Below are 20,721 nucleotides of genomic sequence, written 5' to 3'. Positions count from 1 at the left end.
CTTATATTTGACCAAACACACACAAAAAATAAAATAAAATATGTGAAAGCATTAAATGAAGTTCATACACTTATTTTTCATACTTTCAAAATTTGGCTGATCTCAAATGTCAGTGAAATAGTTGATTACTTCTGAAGATCAGTAGATCTACTTGCAAAATTATACTATAAATTTTTAAGACAAGAAGTTAAGTGTACATAAAGACAAGAAATTCTTTCTTAAAGCAGAATTCTTTAATGATCAATTGATATGCACTGATAATTTTAGGCTATAATCAAGTAGGTTAAACAAGATTGGTCTTGTGGAACAGCTAGAAACTTTGCAAGTTAACATTTAATTGCATAATAAAAATTCCAGGTTTTAATGAGAGCACTGAAATTAAAAACATGTCAATACACAGTAAACTTGGAGCCAAAGCTAAAGCATAGTGACAGGAATGTACACAACCCTCCCTAAAAATAAGTACTTTCTTATCTTAAAATTACTTTTACTTCAAGCTCAGTTTCTTACTGTCCTGTTAGCACAATTTCTGTAAATAATGTACAGCTAGGCCAAATGTAAATACTTTTAAGCACATATATTCTTGGCAATTAAAAAAAAGACATGAAATAAAATAGGAAAAAGAATTACGAACTATGACTACAAATTCTAAAACTCTGATAGCTTTAAGTCATGGAAATTTTTAGAAACTCATACTGCCTCTTTTATTTAAAATTAAAATGCAATACATGTTACTTTTATCATATATTAGTAAAATAATATATTACTAAATAAAAAGAAAGCATCTTAAAATACAAATAGCTCATTTTAGAATATCATATCTGATCTACAGTTATGTATTTTAAATTAGTCTGAAAATCAAACATAAAAAACAAATTAGTTTCATAGAAGTGCACTGAAGAACACAAGTATAATTTTATAAAAACTAGACATGCTATTCCATATTCAAAGAAAAGATTATAAGTATATTTATCATCAGCAAATATTCTAAAAACCAATAAACTACAAAAGCCTCCTTCTCACTTGCTAAATTAAGATACATATTGTGTAACAGCTTCTTTAATCTCTGAAATAGGCTGCCTCACATTGTGCAGAGATCCGAAAAGGAAGAGATCAACAAAACCATTCAATATTCTAAGCACTATTAGTTCCCCATCAATATCCAGATTTCAGTGCACTAGCCATGTTCACAGAATTCTTTTCTCAGTCTTCCCCACATAAAATTAGTTAAAAGATGGTCTTTTTATACTACATGTATGAGAAATTCTCAAAAACCAGATAAATAAAGGAAGAACCAGGGGATAAAACTGCATTTTCTAGCCTTTCTTTAATAAAATATCTCTTTTAATGTAAGCCAGAGAAACCATCTAGAACACAGGTTCATAATTTAACAGCCTTCAACACACAAAAAAAGGATCAGGTTGAAAAAGCAATAGGAATTTGTAACAAAGAATCTGCCCCGGCTAGCCAATCTAATTCAAAGCAATTCTAGCTATTCCACAGTACAGACTGTTTAAAGGTGATTATTGATCTACCCTGCACAGAGAAATGCCTTAGATCTAGAAATCATCTTCCGCATGTTTTACAAGAGCATGCATGACTGCTAATTCACAATTTCCAACAAAACACGTATGATTACATAGCCCCATCCTTATACATGCAGTGTAGTCACTGCTATGATTACAAAGAAAACAGCAAGTATTTTAAATTAATAATCTTATTATTAGGAAAAGAAATAATGAAACAGTCTGCATCTGTATTGTTTCTGAGGTCAATCTTCTTAAATTTAGGTGCTTTTTCTGCTTTGAAGAGGGGGAGGCTTATTTTCCTTCTTTGAACAGAATTAGAAGCACCAAATAAAATTTTGCACTTATGATTAAAAGACAACGTCCTTATAATACTAACAGCATTTCAATATAAAACAACTTCATATAAATACAAGATTGTTATGTTGACAGTAAGAATATTAAAAGAAAATATAATTTAGCTGTACTCACCTTGCATTGTTCAGCGTTTGTCCAAAAAGCTCATTTTGTAAAATATTTGGTGGGGATGAAAAAACCCCATGAAAATGAGATAAAACAGAATTGCAGACCTGGCGCAATGTCTCAAATTGCATTTTCTTTCCTTTATTTTTTTTTCCTTCTCTTATTTTTCCTTACCACCTGTCTTTAAAGTCATGTATTTGCAGACACCATCAAATAAAAACATGCCAATCAAGTTCCATATTTCTTCTGAGCTCTGTGAAAACTGTGCTTAAACGAGCAGAGGTTGATAGCTAATTGTACAGTCATTATTCCTCTAATTCAGTCGTAGAAGACTCACTACTCGTGCAGCTTTCGGCTTTCTCCTGACTGTAGCAAGAATTCTAAGCAGCAGTAAGCTTTTTGGGCATTCCCAGCTGAAGTGTGAAGCCGAGCTGCTCTCATGTAGTCTACTCATATTTCTCTAAGCCTATTAAACACACGCAATGAATAGATGCTGTCGTCAGGAGTTTCAGCACATGTGGCTGTCAGCAGTAAAACCTCAGAAGTAATAAAAATGGGAACAAGGTATCTTCTCAGTGCTGATACTGGGTGAGAGAAAGAGAAATTCTGCATTCCCCCAGTCCTTTTTCTCTCAAAAATGAGTAAGTCTAGCAACAGTGTATCTCTTCAGTGTGCAAGCCACTGCAGTGGACCAGAACACTTTAAAAATAAGTGCTTTTTAGATATCCTCCCCTTTTGATGTCACAAAGCAATAAAAAAAAATGCCAGACTACAGGTTTCCTGTCATCCATATTTGTAATGCCATACGTCTAAAGTGAGGTGCTTTTGGAAAGCCATACATTGGTCATTTGGATTTATTTAATTTTTAGTCTCCACTTATTTTTTAAAGAGAAAAACAATGCCCTTTTCTAAAGGCCATATATAGTACCTACATGGTTGGTCATTTAATTATAGAAAATATTACACACTATCAATTAAAATTCACCTAAACCGCACGTATTAAGTAAAAACTATCCTACAAATCAAAACAACCCCACACATAGCCAGGGTCATTGAAACCTCAACAAATTTTGTTAATATATTTCAATAATGGCAGTCCTGGCAGTTTTAGAAAAGACTATGTCCTGAAGGCCTCAACAGTGGAGTACCCCCCATGTTCTCATCCACTCTCAGGAACAAATATGCTGCAGATAAAAACTTAGGCTGTTCTATACCAAAGGGAATCCACCTCTGTTTAAGATTTCTAAGGCGTATGTGTAAATCAAACTTTAAGTCTCAACTCACACATAAAGATGCCAAATATTTTTACCGACCTTTAATTGCACCTAACCCTTGACATTTCTTTAACAGATTTGGCCTTGCTGGCCATGTTCTGCCTCAGTGCTTACCCTCTGGATCTCACCCTCTGGATCTCCCTCTGGGTCCTCCTCACATGCATGTCACTGTCAATGCATACAAACTTAAAGACTCTGTTTTAAAAACTAGTGAATTCTGACACGAAAAACATGGCATAAAAGAATACAATATAAACATATAGTAGTATAAATATTAAACAATTCTTTGTTTCCTTTTAAATTAAAATATTCAATTATGAGTTTGAACTAAAGTGGCCTCTATCTCAGCTGTTACTTATTATTATCCCAGATATTACAGGTGCACGCCAATGTATTTGTCAAGAACACACACGCACATATAAACATCCCAAACTTTTTAGTTTATAAAACACGTCTAAATTTTTTAATATCCAGAAAATATTACTACCATTTTATAAGTGAAAATCTGAAGCTTGAAAAGATTAAAGGCTACCGAGTACATAAAATATGGGATATATGGGGTGAAGGTCTTTGCTTTGGACTCAGTTTTCTATTTTTCTTTCCCTTTCATTCTACTTCTCTACATATATGTACACAGTCGCTTGCGCATACACACGTATGCAAAATGGATAGCTCCTGGAAACAGACGAATCTCCACAACTGAAAAGAAGAACCGTCTACTAGTGGCCTAGTCTAGGATATTTCAGTTAGAACAAACACCTAGAATTTTTTAACTCAAAAGTAATTTTCAGTGTGTTTCTTCCATTTAACTCAAAAAAGGAATTCAGTGTTTCAAATTCTTAAACCTCTGATCATATGCTGATATTTCACATTTACAAAGGTTTAATCTCTACAAATGAAACCATACATATTTCTAAAATTTTTTTACTTTAAAGAGAAAAAAACAGCAAAAAAAGAAACAAACAAAAACATCCCAAAACAACAGCAAAATAGGATTTCAAATTTTCACACTTCGCGCTGAGATCATATATTCCTTTTTGGGTCAATTTAAATTTTACAAATAATTGAAAGTCCTTCTGAACCAGCTCTATTAATTAAGGTAATTATACAACAAAGCACTCTTTGTCGTTTAAAAAAAAGTGTTCTTTTGTGTTTCAAAACTGAACCTGAAGGCAAGGTCATAGAAAGAGTTTTGAAAATGACCTACGCATTAAAAATATCACTGGAATGGGCTTTAATAATGACTCCTTTCAAACAGGCCACAATACATGAACTGCCTTCCTTAGAGACTTGTTTTTCAGCTCTTTTATATCATGTTCATCCTCTTGATCAGCTTTCCCTGAGGTCCTCAATGCCCCTAACTGGTGTTTTCCACCCTCCCTCCCCATTACTGTCTCTGACCTGTCCTGACACATTGTTGAAGTGCAGATGTCAAGGGAAGACTTTCTCAAGCCCAGATCCGGGCCTCTCTCATGCAGTTTCATTATACCCTGCACTTACATTCCTCGCAGACACTGGAAAGTATAACTATCGATCTACTTGACAAAAATGCTCAAAGTGTCTCACTTGCAATTCCATGAGATTAAGTCCTCATTCTGTTTCACTCATCTAGTACAGTGACTAATATATGGTAGGTATTCAATGAACTTTTTTTAATAAATGAATGTCAAAAAGTGGATTTTATCAAAAAGTGGATTTTAATTTTAGTTCATATATTCATAGGCAAAAAAGAAAATCACCTCAGGGCTTAATTTTGTTCTCATTTCTGTATTTGGTTGGTCAGTTGGTTGGATGGTTGATTGGTAGTTCGCTGGCTAAATCTAGTCTATCACAACATATAATATAATATCCTGAGTATTAAAAAATGTTTGTGGATAATATTTGCTTTATATTTTCTAGATTATACAGGTTAACAAGTAACAAATATTAAAGAGTTCTATAAACAGAAAATACCTAGCATAATATCTAGAGTCAAACGGCCTATGTGTAAGTCCTAATTTCAACCCTAAGTAGCTATACTAGCTCAGAATTACCTGAGCTAGTATTACATTTTTTTCAAATGTAAAATTAGGTGTATCGTCTTATAGAGTAATAATTACAAGTATTAAACATGTAATGTGTATAAATGCATTTTACAAGCTCTAAGGTCCTTACTGCTTAAGGAATCAAATAACTGAGAACTAAATTCTAACAACTGCATTCAGGTATCTTTTATTTACCACATGTATTTATCCAACAAATATTTATACAATTTCTCTGCACAAGTCTCTAGAACTTCTACTCATCTGATGGTGATGGGATGCAATGGTTTTCCAGGAAACTTAAGATAAACAAGGAATCCTTTCCAGCATCAACTACATCCATAAGAAGTCCAGCAAAGAGGCGTTAACTCTTATTAATAGTACAATAGTAGTACTGCACTGTTTTCTCTATGGCTGCCTATCAGAATATTTAGCATCTCACTGGAAATAATAGTCCCAATAAGATTTTTGACCAAAAAGGTGTTAAGAAACTCTTGAGACATATAAAAGAAACTTTAATAATATGTATAAAAAATTATCAAAAATGTTCAAACTCTGAGAGAAGTCTACAATAATATAATATTGATTATCTCGGGGTGTGACCACCATAAGATTTTTTTCTATTGTATTTTAATGTACTAGCCAAAAGAAAAGCCCAAATCTGAGAGTACATATGGAGAACACTACAATCATAAGGCCATCCTGACACAATGCATATTAAGTACGATACTGGCCTATGAACTTTTGCTTACCAATGGTCAACTAAACAAAATGCAAAACATTAGTTTTCTCATCCTTAGGGATATAAGTGGCCATTAGCAATGCTCTCCTTTATCAATAAATTCCTAAAATTCTGTAATAATTCACATTGCTTAGTTTGTACTATGAAACATCCAAATAAGAAAAAAAAAAAAAAAAACAGCCTTGACTTAACATTGTCTTCCAAAATATGTGAAACACAAGCTCTTAAACTTGTTCAAGAGTCTCCATTGACAAAAGCCCACTGGCTATTAGTTAAATGTCTTAAGAAAATTAACATAAACCCAAAAATTAAATGAAAAAAATCAAAAGGGGGATTATGCCCCTCGAAATATCAATATAAACCATCCATCTGATAAGGCACAATCACTCATGACATATTTAGATTTGGTAGTTTCTTAAAGATGTTTGGGTTCAGTTTTAACTTTTAAGGATACAAAATATATATGCAAATACTAAACATATCTAAACAAAGCTAAAAATTCATGAAAAGCATATAACACACCATGTATGTGAAATCCATAACAAAATCTTGAAATGCTAGAAGATTATTTCAGCCTCTTAAAACCAGTAACTGTATTCAGATATTTTGTATATAGTGTAGATAGGTAACTGAAACAGCTGCATCTTCTCTCCTGGGTGCTTATCTTCTTCAGTGACTGCCTGAAACGTCTGAATATAAAAACCAGAGGATGACACATGTCTGTCATCCCAGCCCTCAGAGGGCAGAAGCAGGAAGATCACGGCAAGTTCAAGACTCCCCTGGGCTACACAGTGATCTCAGTCACGGCCAGCCTAAATTATAGTGAGATCCTATCTCAAAAAAATAAAACAAAATCAAAAACACAGACAAAATAAACAAAACAAAAAACCTGAGGTTAAGGTTATAAAAAGAGGTCCAGAGAAATATTTTGAAAAATGCTATTTTTGTATGTTCTGCAATATCATCTGCTAGAAATATTTCCCTAAGGCAAGAATCACAGAGTCATCCACTTAAGAGATGAAAGCAAGTAAATTAGACAGATAATGGAATTCCTAACAAAAGGAAGCAAGAGAAAAGCATTCAATAAAGGTAACAGCCAATGCACCAATTTAAGATGAATGATCCAATACATTCAAAGATGAAAGGAAAACACCCCTGAATTAAGCATATTATAACTCTAAAAAATGACTAGTATATTTCTATTGACAAAACTTCTTATAAAAATCAAAAAATTTAAAAAATTTAAAATATGTATGTCATTAGCTTTGTAAATTTGGTGATCCACCAAATTTCTCTGATGAAAATAAAATTTATAGTATTTCTCAAGTTGAAGCCTGTTTTGTACCTAATAATGTCACAGGGGACTTGTAACCCAAAATATGTGTATCCCTTATTTGGTAAAGAAAAAGAAGCATAAAGAAAGCTACCACAGATGAAGATCTTTGGCACAAGTGTACTACAGTGAAATGTGGAAACAAAATACTGTACAATACCACAGGCCTCCAATTTCCCAAACGTGACTGCTTTCTTTCATGCAATTCCCACTATATTACAAACCAGGGAGAAAGGGAGGTCTTTTCTCCCAAGTCTACCTCATTCCTTAATACAAAAACTTGTTGGAGTTTTGACATCAGCTTTCATAAAAAGTGACTTGGAAGATTTAAAAAGCCAGGATGACCCAGATATGATTTAGCAGTGCAGCACCTGCCTGGCAAGGTCCTGAGTTCGATTCCAGGTCCCACAAAAACAAAAAACAAACAAGCATAAAACTCCAGGACATGTTATTTGACTTGACACTAAACACCTTTTTACTATTATACGTCTAATCAAAAGATCATGTCATACATCATGACCTTAAATAAATACAATAAAATGTTTTTGTAAAGAATATCAATTAGACTCTAGGAAGAAAAAGTTACCCATATAAAACTGTAACAATAAAGTTAAAACTTAGAGTACTTTGCTTTGACTGTAATATATTCCTACAAATTACAATACAATCTTCCCTTGCCAGCTATATAATAAATTGAACTAAATACGCAGCAAATATAACCGACAACCTGCTACCGGCTGAGGGAACTGGAGACACTGTGCTGGGACTGACCTGTTGTAAGCGTTTTCCACTGCCTACCTTCTTCCTTTCATTCTATCTTCCCCACCTGTCTTCTTGGTCTGTCAACAGAGCCCAGGAAAACATTTAGATCTTCTACAACTGCTTCTAAGGAGACTCAGTTTAGAAAAAATATTAAATAAAGGTGATTCTAATACCTTTTTTCTATTTCAATATATGCAGAAATCTTTGGAGAGCTACTGAGGAGTCAATATGTTAGAACTAGTTTTATGGAGAGGACTCCAGAAATTGCTACAAGCTCTACCTTGCTGTTCTTAAATGTATTAAAGCATAAAACTTTAGCAATTTGTGTAATGGAAGATTGAGTTACACAGAACACACGATTGTTGATTTATAATTTTCCTTCAGAATGTTTTTGCTGAATCAATAATATCTTTCACCTATCATGCTATAGTTACAATAGGGACTGAATCAGATGAAGTCTCACAGTTTCCTGATCGTTGCCCCACCTGTGTTTAGTAGGGCTCCACATTCCTGTCAATTGACCTTCTACACATTGCAAGCATCCACGCATGCTGTTGTGGCCCTCACATCTCTAGCTCTTGTAGTCCTAGGTCTTCTTCAGTGGCATGTGCCGATCACAAAGCCATCAGAAGACAGAGCCTCACCATTAACTCGTGTCCTCAGCCTGAATTCCAGTTCCTAGCCAAAAGTGGTAAATATCAATTCAAAGTTCTGTGTCTTATGTGGGTATTGAGAGAACAAAGCTCTGTCCAAAATTCATTACATTCAGTCAACAAGTATTTATTAAGAACTACTGTAGTCTTGGGGCTGGGGATTTAGCTCAGCAGCATAAGCACCTGCCTTGCAAGCAGGCGGTCGTGAGTTCGATCCCCGATACGGATAAAAAAAAAAAAAAAACTACTGTAATCTCAAAGGCACTTCCCAACTTTCCTAACCACTAACAGGCTCACAAAAAAGTACAACAAAACAGTGAAATAACAAAGGAGAGAAGAAATCAGAATAAGGCAGGGGGAACAGGAAACAGTATGAGAAGACATTATCCTACTCCTTAAAGAAGTTTTGATGTATAGTAGGGAAAAGTGATATTTAAGAGGACATTAATATGTGCAAGTACTATTTAATATGAGAACCAAGGAACCCAGCCAAGCTATGAGGGTAATAAGGGAATATTAAAGACAGGGGATACTGCATATACAAAGCTCAAGAGATGACAGCAACTGTGGCATAATATAAGAGTCAATGAAGTTCAATACCAGAACAAAGCAAGTTGCTGAAGAGGAAACAGGAGACACATCCTTCAAGACATTGAAAATTGCTGAGTGTTTTGATTTTTAACTTATTCCATGAAAAGTTCTATGTTTTAATGCAACAACTTCCTTTTGAGTCAATAAGGTATATCAAGATCTAGTGGTTAGAATGGAGACCTAGGAGTTAACAAGAAACACAAAAGAGAAAATAAAACCATGAATACACCAAAATATTACCTCATAAAGTATGAATGCAGTTATGGAAATTGGAAAGCTCATACAGCTGTCCAAGCAAGACATTAACTGACTGGATTAGTGATCATAATAAGGAGAAGACTGATAGAACGTAAACAGTAAACAGGACTTAGCAATTAGCCAAAGGGGTGGGAAGTAGTGCATGAAGGTCAAAGATAGGGCTCAGATTTCTCTCGGAGGTGACCAAGCAGGTAGTCTTAAAATCTGCTGAGACAGAATGCTGATGGAGCAGGCTGAGGAAGAAGGCAGGGGATGATGATGAGCTGTTGATGTGGAAGTATATGCAAGACAGATATGTAAAGCAATCAGATCCGTCACTCAGGAGTTCAGAAGAAAGTTCTCAACTGAAAGTACCACCTCATGAAGCATCAGCATAATACACGGAAAGACTTCAACTATGCGAACAGATGAAATCACCCACATAAAAATTTCCAAATAATAAAAAGATAAAGAAGAGCACCAAGGAGCTAATTTATATACCACATCAGCAGGTAAAGGTACGGTAGTGAAGGAAACCGAACAGCAACCACCAAAGCAGGAGGAAACCCAGGGACTAGGAAGGCCTCAAAGGCAATAAAAGATGTTAAGAATGATACAGCCAACTCTCAGTAAATATTGTCATCCTGAAGAACTGCTGTTTTAACCCTATGCTTTAGAAAAATTCTCCTAAAAATAGTACTTCTCACCTAACTTCATTCACAGGCCCTGACTCACCCGGAACATGGTCTGAGGACAGATATCTTCTTATCATTGTTCATCAGTTCCTTTTCCCCCTGGTAAAGGTAAATAACAAAATATTTAACCTTTCCTCAACCAAACCAACAACCATCTACAGATAAACTCATGGAAACTTAAGTATTTCAATTCAACTGTATCAACTTGAAAAACACAATTTACCTAACAGAGATCAGAATTAATCACAGGTCCCAGCTACTTATGAGTGAAGTTGATTAAGCACCAAATTTGAAAACGGAAAATAAAGTATAATCTAACAATGACCTAGGCTATCAATTTCCCATCTAACTTAATTCTTTTTCTTACCAGCTCCTTTGTAAAATTTCTAATTTACTTATTACTGAATCTATTTTGGAAGTTCTTTGGCTCTGGTGATACTAGTGATGATAAACTAGAAATCATCACTGTAAGAGTAAATCAAGTCACCATAAGTGTATTACTATTATTTCTATCATAAAAGAACCTCGCGTGAGCCTATGTTCCTCTCTAGGAACTCTCATTTTTCTGGTCCTCTCACAGTAAAATTTCTTGAAGAGGCTATACGCACTTATTATATTCACTTTCTGATTTGCATTCACTTTTTGAGCAGTATTTACGAAGTTTCTATCTCTAAACTACAGACATTGCTCCCAGCAATGACAAATGTCTTGCCCAATTCAACAAACAAGTCTCCACTCTTTTCTTAATGTGATTTCTCTGTGACATCTGACACTAATGCTGTGCTTTCCATGGCTCTTACTTTTTACTATTCTGCTTTATTATGCATTCCTGCAACACAGTCTTCTAATTTTTCTCTTACTCAGTGGCAATCTTTTCCCAGCGCCTGAGCTAGCTCCTCCACCCCGTCTAGATCTCTGACCTCCCCCTGTGGTTGCATTGTGGAACTCTCCTACTCTTTCAGGTACAGCTCTCCCTAGGTAAGTTACACCCCACAGTGGTATTTTTACCCTTAATATTTCCATAAAACTTATGGCTCAGTACACATTTGACAATTTGACAACCTCAAATGAAAGTCAGAGGGCATAACATGGCCAAACAGAATTCCTGATTTTTTCATCCAGAACCTGTTCCTCCCACATTTTTCATATCTTAGAACAATACCATGACTTATCTGAGAATTGTCCTTAACTGTCCACCACACATGACCCAACTATCAGAAGGTTCCACCAACTGTACCTTAAAAATGGAACACAAATCCATCAGTATTTTCAGTCTCTTTACCAGTCCAATTCATGCTAAACATCTGACCTGGCAGACAGCTTACACGGTGAGGTGTCTCACCTCTTAGGAGGAGCCTCTGCCTCAGTCTTGGTCCCCACAACATGTTCTCCACATAGCAACATGACCACACAAACAAACGTAAATAAAACGTTTCCCCCATGATTTTAACCCTACAAGGACATCCTGTGACATCATTTTACAAAAAAGGAGTGAGAGACCTCGTTCCCCGCAAGGTTTCTTGGTCTGAAAGGCTGGCGGCAGAGCTAGACTGACACCCCACTCCCTGATCGTAATCCAGTGCTCCTTACGCAGCACGACCATACTTCTCTCTAGCAGAGCTTCTTACAGCGCTCTCATTAGACATGTGCTGACCCTTTTCATTAGCCCCAGAATTTAAAAAGAAAAAGATAATGTAAAAATACAAATAAAAAGACAAAGTTAAGCCTTGCCTAAACATAACTCCCAAATTTCATATTTTCTGAGAGACTAGAACACTGCAGCACAGATTAAAAATGTTTTTAAAAGGGCAGAAACACTTCAAGGGTGAAAATCAAATTTCCATAATGTTCCCAATCCTCATGTTTAATTCTTACTAAGCAAAATCAATCAGAAGAAACCCTTTCCTTACCATTTTCCACACAGGGATTTTTAAACCACACCTCAGAACTTTTATCTATGTCAAACCACCTGTGTAAGTGGATTCCAGACACACCTCACAGAGTGAAAAGCAGTGCTCTGGCATCACAGCCATTCTGATTCCCTATCCTCTATCCTCTGCAGTTTGCCTCTCTTGATTGTACAAAACTGGGATAAACTTTTTCTGGGAAGTAGAACCAAAGTCTGCTAACCCTGCTCTCTCAACACAAATCGAGTCTTCCACACAGAAAAGGAAAACAAGTGGTTTAAAGATTGGATAAATAGAAAGGTCAGTAAAAACATGAAAATACTGAGAGAAAGTAAGTCGAAAAGTAAAACCTAATAAGCAGACAAAAATAATTAGGTGGAACTATATTAAAAGAAAGAAAAATGAAACGAAATGATGGAAGGAAGGGGTTGATCCGGAGGAAGGCAGAGAACACTCCAAAGTTTAATTTTCCACTTCAAGCACTGTGTGATTAGCTAAGCACACTGAAACTATTCTACAAATAACCTTCAAACAAACCTTGAAAGACCTTCTTTCCAGACAGAGTTCCAAATCAGACTTTAACGCCTTTAACTGTGTCAAGTTTCAGGTATACATTACAGAAAAAAAATAGTTTATTACAGGTAATCACAATACGGTCTCTCTATATGACTTTTTTTTTTTTTGCTTTTAGTATGACAAACACACCATAGTCACACATCACCAAAGAACTACATGATTCTACTTCAATGTTTTCAGGCACTCATTGCATCCTAAATCTTACAGCAAGAACAACTCGTGGAATGAGCCACCTTGAGCTACATGGAGCTAATTCATGCTCCAGGACTCTTCAGGGATACAGAAACCACACAAAACTAAAACTAAAATACGTAAGACAAAAAGCACCTGCACCATTAGTAAATATTATATACATATAAAGACAACATACATTACATACATAAAAGTAGATACATGTAATTTTTAAGTAAAACAAATTTTATAATTTCCTACAAATGAAGAACACTGTTTAAAATTTCCTCCTGAATTTTAAATTCAGTCTCTCAATGACTACAGGTAAATGTCACCCTTGAAACACACCAGGAGCATCTCAATGACACCCCTGCCCTAATTACTACATCTTACACATACCCCTACCTATGCTCCTCCCAAGACTAGAGTCAGCAAGGACTTTTGCATTTGCTTACCACAAGGAGGAGAGAAAATAACCACATACATAAACTCCAGGACAAAAGCAGACATCAAATGAAAAGTAAAAAAGGAAACTGAGAGTCTGATATAGTTTGCATTACCATATATAATACTAGATATAAAAGCAAACGGTCTATTTGTAGTGAAGCAGGATACTACTAAAAATTTAATGTCAAATCTAGCACTTCTCAAAAGTGTAATCCTATGACCCCAGTGGGTTTTGGAGAATCTGCAGGGTCAAACTGCTTATTTGCTTTTTAGACTCACAGTCTTAGGTGAGATTTAGTACCTTTTTCCAGAAGCTAAATTACATATAATATCTCCAGATGCTGAATAAAGGAGTTGTCTTGAACTAAATCAAATATTGAAGAAAAATGTAGAATAGTGCCGGCTTCTCATAAAAATTTTTCCATTTGCTTTTTTAAAAATATGTTATATATTAGTTTTCTGTTGTTGCAAAATGAACTGCTACAATTTAAAGGCTTTAAAAAGTACGCCTCAGGGAGCTGGGGGTTTAGCTCAGCAGTGTAAGCGCCTGCCTGGCAAGCATATGATCATGAGTTTGATCCCCAGTACCAAAAAAAAAAAAAACCTCTATTTATCTGAAAGTCTAAGGTCCAGGCAAGACTTAAATGGCCCCTCTGCTGGGTCACATCACATTGAAGCAAGGCAGTGTGCTGGCTCATGTTGCTTTCTAGAATCCAGAATCTTCTTCTAAGCTCACAAGACTGCTGGCAGGATTCAGTTCCTGTGGCTCTAGGCCAGAGGCTCCTCCTGCCTTGCTGACAGTCAAACAGTGCTACTAGTCTTCTGGAAGCTGCCAAAGCAGCCACTGCCCCTCATGGGTTTTTTGCACCAGGCAGTCTACTTCCTCAACGCCAGCAAAGAATCTCTCTCCAGGCTGGCACAGTCTTACATAAAGACTAACGAGGCCCACTCCAAAAGTTTAAGAACCACCACTCTCTGTAAGCTGTCTCTTACATTTAACATATGCTAAAAAACTTACTTTCTGCAAGTAATACTACTATTTTAAAATAAATAAGCAATATTCAAGCCCCCAATATAAGATGAAAGTTTGAACTATGGAATCGTTCAAACCATTCATCCCTTCATATGTTTTTGCTTGGAAATTGGTAGTAATATAATTATTTTTACAAATGTTTAAATTTAATTTCTCCCTTAATAACATACTGTATTTCATAGAACTGTAGGAGCTACATCCTTAAATAAATGAAAATATGTAGGCTCTATACAGTTAGAGAAAGGACTGTATCTAGAGTAAAAAGCAGGCAGGCAGAAAATGAGTGTTTACGCTCCAAGGTTAATGAATACAAAAATCTTCATGACGGAGAAATCATGTTATGGACTGATACATTTAGACATCTTAATTCTTAGTTAAAGATATGAAACAAGAACACATACCTCTATCTGTAAAGTTTGGGCTCTGACTCACTTTTTTTTTTAAATTCGAGGGAGGTGGCCAGACTTTTGTGGGCCCCCGAAGGGCTTGTAAACCCTAACCCTAACCCTAACTCCTTCAATTTCAGGCCAGGGGGACCTTTGGCCCTGCAGCTGACCTTTGGCCCTGCAGCTGACCTTTGGCCCTGCAGCTGACCTTTGGCCCTGCAGACCTTCTCAGAGTGTTTCCTAACTGATTCATCCTGGGTCCATCTTAGCACAGAGCTAAGAAAGGAAAATAGCCAGTGAAGGAAACAGAAGAACTATTACACCTCCAACCAATTTCATTTATTACCACTTTATTTGTTTTATTAAAAGGTCTAAATCAACATTTCTACATTCACCAGCCCCTACTCTCGCCCCACTTCAGTATGGCAACCCAATTTTGTAGTGTTTACCAACGTCACAGTTGACCCACATCAAAACTGCTCCTGAAAAAGGAACTCTCCTGCACTGCTGGTGGGAGTGTAGACTGGTACAGCCTTTGTGGAGATCTGTCTGGAGATTTCTCAAAAAGTTGGGACTGGAAATCCCATTTATTCCAGCTATTCCACTTCTAGGCATATTCCCAGAAGAACTGAAAGCATCATACCACAGTGATATATGTGCACCTATGTTTATAGCAGCACAATTTGTAATCGCCAGATCTTGGAAACAACCCAAGTGCCCATCAACTGAGGAATGGATAAAAAAAAGTTGTGGTATTTCTATACAATGGAGTATTATTCAGCTATAAAGAAGGATCACATTGAGATATTTATCAATAAATGGGCGCAGCTTGAGACCATACTCATTAGTGAAATAAATCAATCTCGCATGTGTGAATACCGAATAGTTTCCCTAATGTAAATAATGATTCAAATATATAAAAATATGTGGTAATCATGATTCCCCATTAGGTGGCCTTGAAGCCTTATAAAGTTTTCACTCATTAATTAGAAAGGCTTTATTCTGGGCTTCTTGATATGAAAATATTTGAAGCTAGAGTATATGAAGTTTTACCCAAATATTTCAAGGAAAAAGACACTATGGTAACTACTATTAAGTCAGGTTATAAGGTGGTGAAGTACTAGGTTGTTGAAACAGTCATGCTGTGACCTCTATTGTTATATTGTTATGTCCTGTTTTATCTCAATCTCCCCCTTATTGTTTCAAAAAAAATTTATTTAGTCATTTCTTATGTTTGTCTTAATTAAAGAAAAAATTCAAAAAAATTAGGATATATAAATAGTAACTCTTTTTGATTTCCTATTAACTTGTTTTGAAGTCCTGTAGTACTCCCACGATCTTGTTTTGACTGATTAGACTCTGTTCCATTCTATATGATAGTATCAAGTTTGAAGACATAGGCAACTACTTTGAAGACAATAAGATTCACTAAGATACCCATTCTGGTTTGACTATTGTCTTCTTTGGAAGTCCTGTAATGTTTACAGTGCCTAAGTTTTATTGGTCTTGTTCTCTACTGTTTTGTCCAACTTTATAATATCTAATAAGATAGACAATTCTTTTTAAGGAAACAAGGGACAACGTTGATAACCATTGTTGATAAACTTGTACTCTGTTCTACACCATGTGCTATGTCTATCCTTGGTATTGACTGACAGCTTTGTTTTGCCATATTTGACTGTATTCTCCCCCCCCCCCAAAGAAAGTAATAAGCACTAAGGAGTAATAAAATCCAAGATGTGTAAATTTTGTTGTAAAAAAGAGAGGGAAAAAAAAAAAAAAAAGAAAAAGAGCTCTAACGGATATAACAGCAAGTGTGTTTGGGGGTGTTAAATAGCTGACTTTATCAATGTTTTTGGAACATTGAACACAGCTGTTTGCAGTCTCCCTGTTTGAATGTCCACCTTGTGTTCTTTGATACTGTGATTTGAGGAATTATTTTCAAGAAAATAGTGTGTAATCTACTAGCAGGTAATTTCTTACTGTTATGTTTTTTGTTTTGTTTTGTAGTTCTGTATTGCGTGTACCCTTACGCCGCTTTGGTTTGTTTTGTGTTTTTCTTTTTTTTTCCTCTTAAATAAAAAAAAAAAAAAAAAAAAAAACTGCCCCCGAGTTTTCAGAGAAGTGGATGGGAGGTACTAAAGGTTAGTTATGGCACTCGTATTGCCATCAAAGCTCAACTACAGACAACATACCCCACAGCTTACTGTGCAGACTCACTTCTACCGCCAATTTACCTGTACCATATCTGCAGAAAAGGAATATAGGAGGATATATGTAAATATCTGTTAAGAATGAGTTACAAAAAATTCATTAATTTTATATTTTTAATGCATGAGAGACTTAAGTAAACCAAGACACACATTACTGTCAGAATGAATTAGTCTCAGACATGGTCTCTTTGTATTAATTCACAATTTTCTCAGCAACAATTTAAGAAAATGTGCTGTTCACTAACAAACCATCACTATAGGTTAAAACATTTCCATTTTAATGTCTTTTAGCTTTTCTTTGCTTCTAATTTTACTACTTAATGCATAAAAATTATATTTTACAAATGAACATACAGACTCAAAAAACTTGTTAAAAATTAATTTATATACACTGAAATAGCAAGAAATAAGTAGTTGCCCTCAATTAAATGTCACTGACTGCAAGAATGGGTATTGGCTTGAAACAGTGGGGGCACAAATCAAAAGCAAGTATTTCAAAAGTGAACCAATTGGTCAGGTCACACTCTAAAGGGAAGTGGATCATATCTTTGCTAGACTTTTAAGGTGAAGAACAAAGAAAAAATGGACAGTGAACTAAAAAGTAAAACTTTTATAAGGCAGAAGAAAATAACTAACTGAATGTCTCCAAATAAAAAGTAAAAAGAAACCAACTCCAACCAGATGCAGGGAATGATCACTCAAGTTAGCCTGTAGGCACTGGCAGACACAAAGGTGAACAGAAATTAGAATGAAATGCACTCTAAACTACACAACAGTTTGGAACATGGAAAGCAGTCTATCAAAACATCTGCCCTCGATGTTTTAAAAGGCAAAGAAAGAATGATTAGTGAAACATCTCCAGAATGAAGATAGCCACTATGGCTCATAAAACTAGGCTGTAAATGTGTCCAAACCTTCAAGAATAAATAAGTTACCTGAATAGCTCCATATCCATTGGAGAAATTAAATTCACAGTTTAAAAAACTTGGAAAATTCCAAAGTCAAATGTCATCACATGTGGGAAACCCTGCAATTGGCCGTTATCCTGTATTAATAAGACAACAGCCATCTTAATGTTAAGTTTCTCTTTGGTAGTTAAGTTTCCATCTCTCCTCACCTAGCCTATCACATGCCCTTGTGGTTCGACCCATGCAGGGATCATGCTCATGAGCCCGCACTCGGGAGACTGGAATTACCCTATAACCTCCGGTCTTGCTAGAACTTCCCACTGTTGCTAAGTTACCTGCTGACGTGTCAGAACCCAACTCCCTCTTTCCCCAATACCCTATATATTCACTACTCCTTCTCTGAATAAACGAGACTTGATCAGAGCACTGTCTTTTCTCCATTCTTCGCGTCTCTTGTCTCTCCTAAATCCCCACTCCCCCACTAGGGTCTCCGTTGACTTACCCGCAAGTCGGGACAATCACAGGCAAATCCTACCAAACATGTAAAGAGAAATAATAAAATTTGCATGTAAAACTCTCTGCAGAAAACTGGAGACAGAGCCTGCTTCCTAACTCATGGGGCCAGCATTCCTCTAGTAACAAAATCAATGACGGTATTCACTGAAAAGAAAGAAATAACGTTATCTGTCATGGGTAATACAGTCAGCCCATAGAAAATCCAAGCAAGTCGAAAGACAAGAAGAAAAGCTACAACGTGTGGTAAAGTCACACAGTAGGCAACAGACAACAGAGCAAAACAGAAAGCTCAGAATGACCCAGTGCGATGTGTAGAGGGACATGTTATGAACAACGGTAACACCAAGTACCAGTGATCTAAGGACGCGCTGTTTGATATCTGCTGCTGCTGAGAACAATGCCTTAGTACAGCATATGGAAAATCAATTAGGATTCATACTTTATCTTATAAATAAGTAAATTCTGAATGGATTTAATACATATATAAAAAGTATAAAACTATAAAGTTGATAGAAAATACAAAAGTGTAATTCTAGGAATTTTCAGTCAGAATTGACTTGTTAATCATGACTACAAGATCACAAATTACAAAGTTAAAGTAATAAATATTACTATAACAAAATAAGGATATTTGCTCAACAAAGAACAAACAAAAACAACAGGGACATAATTTTTTTTAATTGGACAAATGATGCAAACAACTCACAAAATGGTAACTCAAAGAGCTACTATGTAAACATAGGGAAAATGGGTTCTCTATGACCTAAAAACTGCTAATTAGACTTCCGGGAGAACATGGCGGACAGATAACAGCAACTACCGGAGGCTCTCTGAAAGACTCGGCTCAGAAGCCAGGAATGGTGCAGACTAAGGAGACATAAGCAGGTGGAGATATGCTCTGCTGACTCAGGAACGAACTGAGCTGAGAGAAGCCAACTTGGAATGCAGTCCTGGTGCTAAAACAGGAACCGAAAAGACTCGGTGTGGAGGCTAGAACCGCGCCATTGTAAGCCGCGATTTGGGTTTCCCGCCGCGCGGCGGCTGGCTGCCTCTACAGCGGCTCGGCAAGGAGAGAGACGCGCAGAAGCTCTGAGAACGGCAATCTGCGAACGGCAGGGAGGCGTGCACTGACTTGTGGTGAGGTGAGTGAGTGAGAGAAACTGACACTCTACCACAGTTTGACTCCAGCAGAGGACTTTCTGGGCCCGAGCAGTCCTGCGGGAGCAGGGCACGGTGGCGACTCCTGCCACACATCCCCCTCTCGGATGGGATTGGTGAAAAGTGCCTGGCCTGCGTGACGCTGCCAGCAGACCTGGTAGGCTGTCCCAACCCAGATCCCAGAGCCTGACGGTGGCCGGGAGGGGAGACGCGTAGGCTGCCTGTTCCGTAACTCCCTGGTGCGCAGTGGTGAGCGGGAACACCTAGCTGGCGCAATTCGATCAGGCTGTGGCTGACTGGGAGAGAAGCTGGGCCTCTTATATAAGCTTTCATATATAAGGAACAGAGAAGAAGAGGCAGAATGGGAAGAGGCAGCAACAAGAAAGGCTCCTCGGCCCCCAATTCTGAGAAACAGGCAATAGCAGACACCGCACCAATACACATAAGGCACCATATAGAGAGCCTCATAGACCAATTCAGGAATGAAGTTATCAATGACCTGAAGCTAGAAGTATGCAGAATAGTTAGAGAAATGCTAAGTACCACCCAAGAAAAAACAGGTGGTGGAATGGAAGAACAGAAAAAAAGGGGAGAATTGTTGGATGGAGAAAACAGAGAAAGCATAGAATACGTGAAGCAGGTTCAAAGGGACTACCAAGATACTAAGAAGTCTATAGAAGACTGGCATAACAGCTTGAAAGAAACTAAGGACAGACTATCTGAACTGGAGGGCAGACTTGTAATATGGGAGAATGAAATGAAAAACTTCTTAAAAATAACAAAGAAACAAACAGCAATAATACAAAGACAAGAAGATGATAAGAGGATCCATAACTTAAGGATTAAGAACATAAAAGAAGAAGTAGGGACACAAACAAGTGAACTACAAAAGCTACTCACAGAAATAATCCAGGAGAATTTTCCTAATTTAGCAAAGGGTAAAGATACTCAGATGTATGAGGCATACAGGACCCCAGCTACCTACAACCCAAACAGAGCAACACCCAGGCATATAATAATAAAAATTCCAGAAATTCAATACAAGAACAGAATATTAAAAGCTGTAAGAGACAAGAAACAGACCACTTACAAGGGAACACCCATCAGAAT

The 20,721-nt window shown here is 36.5% G+C and overlaps 1 protein-coding gene across 48 annotated transcripts in view; it reads right to left on the bottom strand.

Moving 5' to 3' along the window:
* Rims2 (regulating synaptic membrane exocytosis 2) overlaps positions 1–20,721 on the bottom strand; it is a 518,293-nt gene that overhangs the window by 311,803 nt on the left and 185,769 nt on the right. For 3 of the 48 annotated variants that reach the window (XM_063257741.1, XM_063257735.1, XM_063257734.1), the window contains exon 1: positions 1,998–2,628. The exons of 30 other annotated variants lie outside the window; for them this stretch is intronic. In XM_063257741.1, coding sequence (XP_063113811.1) covers positions 1,998–2,119 — 122 coding nt within the window. In that variant the 5' untranslated portion in view covers positions 2,120–2,628. Of the gene's footprint in view, positions 1–1,997; positions 2,637–20,721 lie in introns of those variants that run through there. 15 more of the 48 variants (XM_063257738.1, XM_063257762.1, XM_063257737.1 and 12 more) reach the window with 12 other exon arrangements.

Source organism: Cavia porcellus, unplaced genomic scaffold, assembly GCF_034190915.1.
Source record: "Cavia porcellus strain 051 isolate PalLab524CR breed Dunkin Hartley unplaced genomic scaffold, mCavPor4.1 scaffold_10, whole genome shotgun sequence".
Classification (NCBI taxonomy): domain Eukaryota; kingdom Metazoa; phylum Chordata; class Mammalia; order Rodentia; family Caviidae; genus Cavia; species Cavia porcellus.
The sequence above is the reverse complement of the archived record's forward strand: the minus strand, read 5'-3'. Positions and strand labels throughout refer to the sequence as shown.